At 42.7% G+C, this 9,888-nt stretch overlaps 4 protein-coding genes across 4 annotated transcripts; 1 reads left to right on the forward strand and 3 right to left on the reverse strand.

The window, feature by feature from the left end:
- MELLADRAFT_87796 (uncharacterized protein) lies at positions 1-461 on the forward strand (the record flags this gene model as incomplete). Its single annotated transcript, XM_007410959.1, has 2 exons — positions 1-152; positions 323-461. The coding sequence occupies 2 exons, from the start codon at positions 1-3 to the stop codon at positions 459-461; spliced, it is 291 nt and encodes a 96-aa protein (XP_007411021.1).
- Positions 462-899: 438 nt separating this feature from the next.
- On the reverse strand, positions 900-1,938 carry MELLADRAFT_107349 (uncharacterized protein; the record flags this gene model as incomplete). The annotated part of the gene is made up of 3 exons (XM_007411145.1): positions 900-929; positions 1,431-1,611; positions 1,691-1,938. 3 exons carry the CDS (start codon positions 1,936-1,938, stop codon positions 900-902), a joined length of 459 nt encoding a protein of 152 aa, XP_007411207.1.
- A 432-nt stretch (positions 1,939-2,370) lies between these two features.
- MELLADRAFT_107350 (uncharacterized protein) lies at positions 2,371-2,945 on the reverse strand (the record flags this gene model as incomplete). Its single annotated transcript, XM_007411144.1, has 2 exons — positions 2,371-2,564; positions 2,819-2,945. 2 exons carry the CDS (start codon positions 2,943-2,945, stop codon positions 2,371-2,373), a joined length of 321 nt encoding a protein of 106 aa, XP_007411206.1.
- Positions 2,946-7,346: 4,401 nt separating this feature from the next.
- Positions 7,347-7,768, reverse strand: MELLADRAFT_63928 (uncharacterized protein; the record flags this gene model as incomplete). Its single annotated transcript, XM_007411143.1, has 2 exons — positions 7,347-7,553; positions 7,622-7,768. 2 exons carry the CDS (start codon positions 7,766-7,768, stop codon positions 7,347-7,349), a joined length of 354 nt encoding a protein of 117 aa, XP_007411205.1.
- Positions 7,769-9,888: the final 2,120 nt, after the last annotated feature.

The following is a 9,888-nucleotide window of genomic DNA, read 5'->3' on the forward strand; positions in this document are numbered from 1 at the left end:
ATGAGCTCAAGTATTGATCAAGAACGGGTCTTCCTAGACGTCATTGAAAAGATAATCAACTTCCTCTGTACCAGTGTACAGAGACAATCAGAACAGAAATATGTAATTGACGCAGGTGGAATCTGTTCAATCAAAGCTTTCGAGATCACATGGTACGCACTGTAGTTGAAGACAATATATACATTATAAAACAGCTCATAAACACCTGATCGGCCTCTTCAGGCTCGGCCGACAAGCTTTTTCGTATATACTGAGTCGTCGCCCACAAAAATTTCGAGTTATCTTGAGGTTATTGAAGATCGATCTGGAGAAACAAAGCAAGCGCTGTTTCACACGACGGACGGCTCATAACTTGCACACAACACTGCGCTCGAAATCAAATCGTGTATTCAAGGGGATTAAATACTGATGAAATATATCGACTCATTTCTATACGTCAGTCAAAGTTTCACATCTTTTAGAGGATGAGTAATTTATCTCTGATCTTGCTATCGTCAGGTATAGCTTCTTTGACTAATTCATACCCAAAGGTTTCCAATTATTGTCTAGTTTGTGATCAATCTGATTTGTAATTTTTTTATTAAGATATTTCAATAATCATATAAGAAAGAAATTCAGTTAATGTAGAGTAACATCATGGATTCATAAAGCGACCGCAGATCTGATCCTCTGCGTTTGTGAAAAAACATTCAAGGGGTTTTTACTTTCTAGTTAGCCCTCGTATAGTATATATACTTGAGGAGAGTTAGCAATACAAAAACCAGATTCAGAAATTTCAAATATATGTAGGTGATCTGGGCTCTGCACAGGTGTGAAGCTAGTTCGTCTGAATTATAATTCTACCCATCCGAAATATTTAATGGAACCTCATTTATAAGTTCGGGCATTAGTGCAACGGGCTACGGTCGCGTCACTCGCTCCGAAGGAACCTATCTTAAAAAGGGAGAAGATTAATAAAATCAACCTGAGTATCCTGTAAAAAAAAGTACAAGAAAGACGGTTCACAGTATGTAGTATCAGAACCACATGTCAAGAATTATTGATCTTGTGGTGAACCTGGACAAGCATGATTTTGAAGAAAGGTTAATATTGTGGCAAATATCACGGTCTGTATTAATGGTTATGTCAAGGAATACGGAGCCAAAGAAATGTGAAAGAGATATCAAAAACAGCGTGATGTTTTATCTGTTCATCAGAAGGATCGGAGAAGTTCGAAGAGGTTGTCGATATCCATTTCCCGAAACCTCCACCTGAGAGGAAAACGACCAGAGTATAGTACAGTCGTTCCCAGATATCTTGGAAATTTTCCAAATTTCCAAGATAAGTTTGAGGAGTTTGAAGAACCTATACACATATACCCAAATATATATACGTCAGTTGAATGTAGTTGATACTACAAATGAAGAGTACAATTAAAACACTCTACTCACATTTTGGTAGATGTTGTGTCTTGGCATCGGGGAAGGCGAGATCAAAGCAAAGGAAGCTGACGCGGGTCCGATGCTGTTTGAAATATTAGGAGGGGTGGGAGGTACGCCACGAAGTCTCTCGTATTCGCATCGGCTGGCCTGATGATAAAAGACCGTTTCACCCGGGTGTTGAGGACTCTCCCTGATCATTCAAGTGAGTCAGTAACTTGAAAAAGATATTCAAATCATCATCGCGAGAAAATCGGCAAAAAATCACTCACCATCTGTGAACACATTGGCCTGGAATGTGTCTCGGTGGAAACAGTCCAGTATCGTTGCTGTTCAATGAGCCAGCACTACTCGGGGCTTGAGGAGTGAGAGGGTGTGATGGAATCGAATGATTCATGACCGTAAAATGTGTGATTTGGCTGATATTGTCGCCTTTGAAAGCTTGTAGGTGATGATTGAGGCCGGTGGAATCGGATGGCGAGGAAATAGCGAAAAACAGACAGGAAAATGGGGTCCCCATTGATGGAAAGATGTCGATATCGAAGACCATATCAAAACTTCAGCATGAGATAGGCGTCCAAAGAGAAGCTAAATCGAACTCCGTGTCATATGTAGAGTATGACATCCTCTTGACATTCTCTCTCTGTTACTACAGAGCGCACGGACCCGGCCCTCCAGTCGAGTTTTTCAGAAATTTGGAAAATTTCCAAGATATCTGGGAACGACTGTAACGGTCCTCGGCCGCACATAGATTTCACTTTTAAACTCTCTGTATTTCTCTCTCTAACGTTTCACTCACCTCGGCATCAAACCCGAAACTAGACATTATCCAGACTTCCGTTCACTCCCGAAAGACCGTTCTTATCTCTCCCCAGATGCTCATAGTGTTGTAACGCCGCGTGAATCATCCTCAGAATGCAATCCACCGTTTCGCTTGTTATTCTTTTGCATGCTATTCACGCGAAGTACTTTCGCGTAGTACTTCCGCGTGTATACCACCGTCGGGTACCTCCCCGAGGGGATCACCCGAGCTCGTATTACCGTGCGAAGCGAGGTATTGACCAATATCCTCGCTCCCACGGTAATTTGTCCGAGATCTACCTGGTAGAATAACGGCGTGCGCGCTGACCGGTTGTATGCTTGTAGCTATTCTAGGAATTAATGACAACCCAGGTCACCCCCCTCGTTTTATTTTTTAGCCGGAGAAAAAAATGCTTTTCATTGAACTCTCGCTGCTTCTCCACCTGTGCTTCTCACAGGCTTCGAGCGCAGCAAGGGCCCAGGGACTTATGACAAACCTTGACAAACTCATACGCTTGCGCTCAAAGCATATGAGAAGCAGCGAGGGACGCAGTTGAGTTTAATTCTCGTACATATGAATCACCCAGTTGATATCTTACGGGATATGTGCAAAGTAGAATCTATGCTGTTGGGCACATTCTGCATCTTCCGACCATGACGCAAGAATTTATACTTAGATGCCTCTAACAAATCCATTGACTGCTTGACTTCGTATGTTATAGTCATTCCTGGTCCCCTGAATTCACTGCAAAAAATTAGATAAATAGCTCACCTCTAAGCTTAAGAGTCTCTCTCTCGCAATTTTCAAGTATACGACTACGATGCGTTTCACCATCAACCTTTGTCTCTTACTGGCTGTGATAACAGGTAATTGTAGTTCAGCTATAATGATGACTCTTGTCTGATTCTCGATTTTCATCACACTTTTCTGGTAGCTATCACCACGGGTTCTCCACTCCCAATGTAAGCATGTCCATTTACACCCTTTGTCGTTCGACTCAAGGAACTTATCAGCTTTTCTTGAATTTTGTGTACCAGTGCTTCATATGTAAAAGTAAGGAACTTGGAATCGCGAAGCTCAACCGGGTTGGATCCCTTGTAAGCCAAGTTCTGAATCGCGATATAGTCCTCAAAGGCTCATTTGATATTCTAACTTTATTACCCTCAGCGGAACGTCAGAGCATTCAAAGCGCAGGTTAGTTCGCAATGGTTTTGTCATTAGAATTACGGCTTTGGAGGTCTGACAATGAATCAAGCGTCACTTTAGTCCCGAACCAGAGTACGGGTGGGGGGAGAGTTGGTGGGGTTGGTCAATGCCACCTGTTCCACATTGAGCAGAAAGCTAACTCGCCACACGACATTGAGCTTGAAATAATCTCAAAAAACTGCTACTTTCTTCAACTGTCTCGTACAAAACAATTTCGAAATTTATGTACCAATCTTTTAAATGTTCCTTACTGACAAAACAACATCCTGCTTAAATTCAATTTTCGATTTCTCGTCATATGTGAATGATCACGATTGGTCCAAAAAGTATGATTTTATGGTCCCAGAAAGAATTGTAGTACATCATTTTTTGCACTAACATGAAAGATTCAAACTTTTTGCTTCTCAAACTGAAGATTCATTCAACCTGTAAACAATTGTATTCTTAAACAAATAGCCATATTTCTGTGATCGCCCCATCAGAGACATGAGTTCAGCTTTCTCTGAGATGTCGGGGCAAAGGGTGGCCGATATGTTCGCACTGGTATTAACAATCTACTACCGCTTCGCCATATTTTTTGCATCGAACCCCTGCCAGGCATCTTGTTAAATCTCGCACCCATGGTGAAGTTGGGAGGTAGGAACAATGGAAGAATGATAAGGTATTTAGCTCATGATATCTTTAAGATCTCAGACATAAGGAAAAGGACGGCACTATTTGGCGCCCGCTTTTTTTGACCCGACGCCCGATTTTGACTTAAACCGGGCTCAATTTCATTCAAACCGGGCATTACATGTTTGGTTCAAACCGGATCTTGATTCGATTTTAAACGCGTGGTTTGTTCTCAACATCGTTTTTGTGACCGATAAAACTTGTATGAACACCGTCATTTGTCATTTCTATCATGTATGTGATGTGAACACCTCCACCGCACCATAACTTGTGAAACGAAATAAGAACAACACTCATTGCGCAGAATATAATACGGCCATTGTTTGATTAAAAGACTTAACAGCGCGGAAGGGTAGGTAGGTAATGACCGTGACATGAGTAATGAGTGTAAGGAAAGAAAACAACCAAGACCGATAGGGAAGGGATGAAAGATGAAAGATTGACATTGAAACAGCAAGGTTCAAATGGCTACGCACCACTCACCTAGTTGAGCTTGAAACTTTTCCACCCAACTAGATATCATAGTGCTTTTCAAACTCTCTGAGTTGCGGTTCTTACCAAATAACTCCGGCAACGGCATAGAGTCTCTGGCCTTCAAGGAGACAAAGTGGTTCCCGTTGATGAAAGCAAGTACAATTGGAAGTTGATTGTTTGGTGGGGTGCGGTAAGGAAAAAATGTGTTGCAGTTCGAAGTTTGAGGATTCAAGATGTTGGCGCAGGGTTCTGGACTGATGGCGCGCCGGCGCGCCAAATAAGGCTTGCCAGAATCCGCGCCTTGGCCGGTGGCCCGCCGGCGCGCCAATTTTCTTGAAAAAATAAAATCAAAAAATAAAGAAAGTCGCTTTTTTTCCATGAGACTTTCAAAGGTGCATGAACGACATTTGTTCTTTGATTGTAATTACAAAAAAGAAGGATTTGTATTGGTCTAAACATCGTTTAAGTTCCACTCGGTATCTACGTCCTCAATTACAATAATTTCACGACCCAGACCATTGATATCGACAACGTTGCCTGCTTTAAATTGGTCCAAGTCAAAAAGCTCATTGATGAGCCCATCAAAACTGTCATCAATGATGTTATTGATGTCAGTTGTCTCTGAAGAGTAAGCCCCAGCCTCAAAGATCTCGAAGTCGTCGGGTTGATTGAACAAAGGAGAATCATTAGGTTCATCGACCCAGTTGTCTTCTGTATTTGCGACCGAGATGTCTTTCAAGTGCTTGATTATTGGCTTTGAGGCCTTCATTTTATTTCCTTCTTTCGAAAGGGCTATTTGAAGCTGTGAGAGCATCTTCAAAAGAGCTACTCTCATTCTACTTCGGCGCTTAGTCTTTGTTGCAGACATCTGGGAGAAAAGGCTCTCGATCCCGCCAGCGTGGGGAACAATTTCCAACACTCGGATAGCGAGTCGTTTCAAAGGGTTTGCTCAAGAAGTTGATGGCAAAGCACGCCAATAGTCGATAGGTCAATCGACTGAAAGTTCAAGCAATTTGATGCTCAGCATGTATGACATCGCTTCGGAATCGAACTGCAAAATAGCCGTGTTCTTACCTTTTGATTTGGGGGTGTACTGACCACTTTGCTCAACATATGCCAATATTTCTTGCTTGAGAGTACGAGCATCTTGAAATGTGTAATCCCATTGTTTGGCAAGTGAAAGGAGCATGAGGATCATGTTTTCTAAAGGATACTTTGCCGATGTAGTGAATCGAATCTGATTTGGAATCAGGAACAGTGAAATGATGTAGATGTTGTCTTTAAAAGCTTGACTGCGTTTGTGGAGAATCTGAATGCAATGATCTTTGAATTCGTGGTAGCGATTGTACACTTCTAGCTTTCTCATTTCGGTGTATACATAAGCCAGTTGATACCAAATGTCGGAAAGGCATGTGTTTGCATGCTCTAGTTCAGCTAATGCATCAACAACTAATCGGAGAAACTTGGTAAGAGTCAAGTTCGCTGTGAAATGGTCACGATCATTGATCAATTGTCGAATTTTTTCGGGAATGGCGGGCACATCAGAGTTTGGATCGGCTTCGAGTTCAAGACATTTTTGAAATCCAAGCTCATGTTCAGCAACCGAAAGACAGACCTTTGATACCGAGAACCATCTGGTATCACAGAACGTAGCAAGGCCACGAGTTACATTGTTTTGTGCCCTCCATTTTTCAAGATGTTCCGAGTAAAAATAAGATCGATTGAAGTATTTCACAAGCTCCTGGTTTTCATTCACTACCAACAGTGGCACAGCAGCGCTTCGGAGCGCTGAATTGGATTCAGCGCACAGCGCTGCTAGGTTCCGCTGACTAGAACTCAAGAAATCGCCAGCGAGCCGACAATTTGTACGCTGACTTGAGCTGCGAAGCTTTTCAACCCTGCACAAGAATCTCCGATGTAGCAGCGTAACTGGAATCGGTGACGCTTCGCTGCTTCAGCGGCAAAGCGGAGCAAATTGTAGAAAAAAAGTAATGATTGAGGCTCACAAAGGCAAAGTTATTTAAAGAAAGACGAGAAATTAAAAGGAAACAAATTGAAAGAAAGTATAGAAATAAATAATAAAGAAAACAAAAAGAACCCGAACGTATTTAAAGAGAGTCGAGAAATGAAAAATAACAAAGATCAAAATGAAAACAACGTGAACGACTAAGTCTTAGAAGATCCCTGAGCCTGAAGTGACATATGGTATTCCTTGATATAGGTACTGTACTCGGGCATCCTAGAAGCCTCCATGGACTTCATGAAATCTCCACCGAGAGAGATCCCTTCACGAAGCCAAATGAGAGATGATACGGCCCTTTCGATCGTAATTGCCACCAAGCTTCCTCGACTCGAAGCACAGACATCGGCAGCAGCCGAGAAGATCCTCTCGGGTGCAGCCGATGATCCAGAGGAAGCTAGATAATCGTGTGCCATTGCGGCCACCACTGGGTATCGATTACAATGAAGCTGGGAGATAAACATTCAGCTTTGACTGATGAAAGTGATGAAAGGGATCAACAAACCTTCCACCATGCCAGCGCCGAGTTAGGATCTGCCAGATCATACTCCGGACTTTTCATTCGATTGCGGCCTCCCAAATAGTCTCTCAGCTGGCTGTCGTCTCCTACTTCTTCTTCTTGCATGTCATTATACACTGCAAATATAGAAGGTTGTTGTTCTTTAGGTGATTCCATTCAACACTTTATTCTTGTCAGGCGCACACCACGTACATGGGTATGAAAGCGGAGGAAGGTCCGGATTCTGAAAATAAATCATACATAAGATATCATATCTTGAAACATGATATACGGGACAGAACTGCACACATCAGTCTTTTTACGGGTTGGTTCCCCATAATAAGCAAGCAGGTCTTCATTTTCTTCCTTAGTTAACCGTCTCGATTTAACTTTCTCATTCTCATCGTCCGAATCAGCACGCAGTATTGCTTTTGTAACAAAAGCTGACTCGGTTTCTGCAGACTGTCAAGCAAAAGATACATATCATTCAAATGATACACAATAAATGATTGATACACAAAATAACATACCTGACTCTCCTTGGTGCTCTTCTGTTTTTTCTTTGGCGGTTTTTTTTTATTTTTATTTTTGTTCACAGCTTTGTTCGATTCCAACTCTGTAGCTGATACGTCGGATTCGTCGATGACAACTGGTCGTTTTGAATTTAACGGAGTCATCTCAACAGACAATCGACGTCTCCCATCTGGGCAAGGTGAGACCATTCCCGGGTTCAATGGTGGTTGTCGATTACGCTGAGGGCGACTTGCTGATAACGTTGTATTGGCATTGGATCCATCTCCACGAGATTCTTGTGCTTGAGATGATTCAAAGGACAGCGTAGATTGAAGAGGCATTTCGGGCAAATGGGTAGATTGACTCAAATAAAAGTTGTTTGCAGATATTTCAAAATTGAAAAAGTACGACTGTGAAACTTGGAGTACCCAAAGAATCAAGAAGCTCCTCCTTTTGAATGTCCTATGGAAGGGGCTAGTTTCAACTATCAACTTTCAAGGTGTAGTCTATTCAGTCCTCGAAAGTTGTCAATACATCTTTCAATCTTTTTGACAATTCTATCGAAATCTCGTAAGACTCTTGACACCTCTTACCCAATATCTCAAATTCTCACCAAGGCATACAGGCACTGAAATAATCAATTTTTGACCGCTGCACTTGGAAAACGCAGCGGTGAAAATTGGACCTCAAAATCAAGGCACTGAAGCGCTGCTGCATTTACGCAACAAGTTGTTTCTAAGCCTGAAGCGTAACTGGACGGCGAGTGCGCTGAACCGCTCCGAAGCGAAGCTTTTCCAGCAGCGCTTCAGCTGCGTGGAGCGCAGCTGGACCGGTGTTGTCACTACTGCTGACATAAGAGGTTGCTTTACAATGTCCTTTACAATCAAGTTGAAGACATGTAAGCAGCAGTTTACATTGATGATATGTGGATTCTCGGTTGTGATTGTTCACTGGAAGATTAAAAAATTAAAATCAGACCAGGGCAATGATTGAAGATCAATGGAAAACTCACTCGAAGGGAAATCATTGAGCTAGGTGAGTCAGTAACAATTGCTGTAATGGAGGACCATTTTACATCAAGCTTATTGAAGCTATTCTTCAGAGCTGAGTGGATGTTCGAAGTTGTGTGTCGACGCGAATGGAGATCAAGGATGTCCACAAACTCTTTGACCGAAGTCCCTTTCAAAAGCATCACCGCATAGACACTGTTTTTGGATGTGTCAGACCAGCCATCCAAAGATACAGTAAGGTTTGTCTCAGTTTGAAGCTGTTTTTCCATTCGGAGGTGATTCTCGGAATGCATAAAAGGGAGGATCTTTGTCATCATCGAGTGTCGAGTAGGTAACTTGTATGGTGTGCGGGCAAGAACTTCTTGATATCGCATAAAGAAAGGGTTAGAGAGGAATCCCAGAGGAATGTGGCCAGTGATCAGTGCTTTCATTAGAAGGACATGGAGCTCATTGGTTTTGCATCCATCCAATACGGTGAAATGATGGAGTGACCCCATATGGAATGACTTAGGTGCTATTGTGACTTTAATGGCGTTAGGCGAGTCTATTCCGTCTTGAGAAGTGTTTCCATTTGAGCGACTTTCTTCAGTTGGATTTTCTTTTTGTTTCTTAAGTTTCATCTCGGATGCGTAGCCCTGGTAGTAGGTGGATTTGTCTGAAGTTGATATTGAATTGCATTGTTCATCAATATGTTTGTAAAGAACTTCCGGCCGGCCTTGCATAACGTCCTTGCAGTGTGTGCATTGGGCTTCGCGTCAATGAGCTGATGGATCCAAGCTATCAGACATTAGAAAGCCCCACCATCGGGCACCATTTCTATCAGTTGGTTTGATCCACTTTTGATTATCAGACATGGTAAATAGTTGAAGCTAGTGATGGTATTGGTTTTGGAATTGATGGATGAGCCAAAAAGCTATTTGTGGTAGTTTTTTTTGTATAAAGCTTCCAGAAACGTCCCCCAAGACTCAACCCCGGCCTAAGTCCAGGACTGGCGCGCCAGCCCGGTTTTGAAATCCTTCTGGCGTGCCGCGTCGCGCCACGCCTGGCGCGCCAAACGGCACGCCAGAAGGCCTCGCGCCAACATCTTGATTGAGGATCCAAAACAACAGTGGGACAGTTGTAAGCACTTGCGACCACAAAACCCATATAGGGCATACGCATCCAATGTTTCTGAGAACAATTGGCTTCCTTGTGATTGAGTCGAACCTGCAGATCTTGCACAACTTCGGCAGCAAAAGATAGGCCCTTTTGAGTTCTTTTCGACGTCCGGTTTG

This window comes from Melampsora larici-populina (assembly GCF_000204055.1).
Source record: "Melampsora larici-populina 98AG31 unplaced genomic scaffold MELLAscaffold_23, whole genome shotgun sequence".
Lineage (NCBI taxonomy): Eukaryota > Fungi > Basidiomycota > Pucciniomycetes > Pucciniales > Melampsoraceae > Melampsora > Melampsora laricis-populina.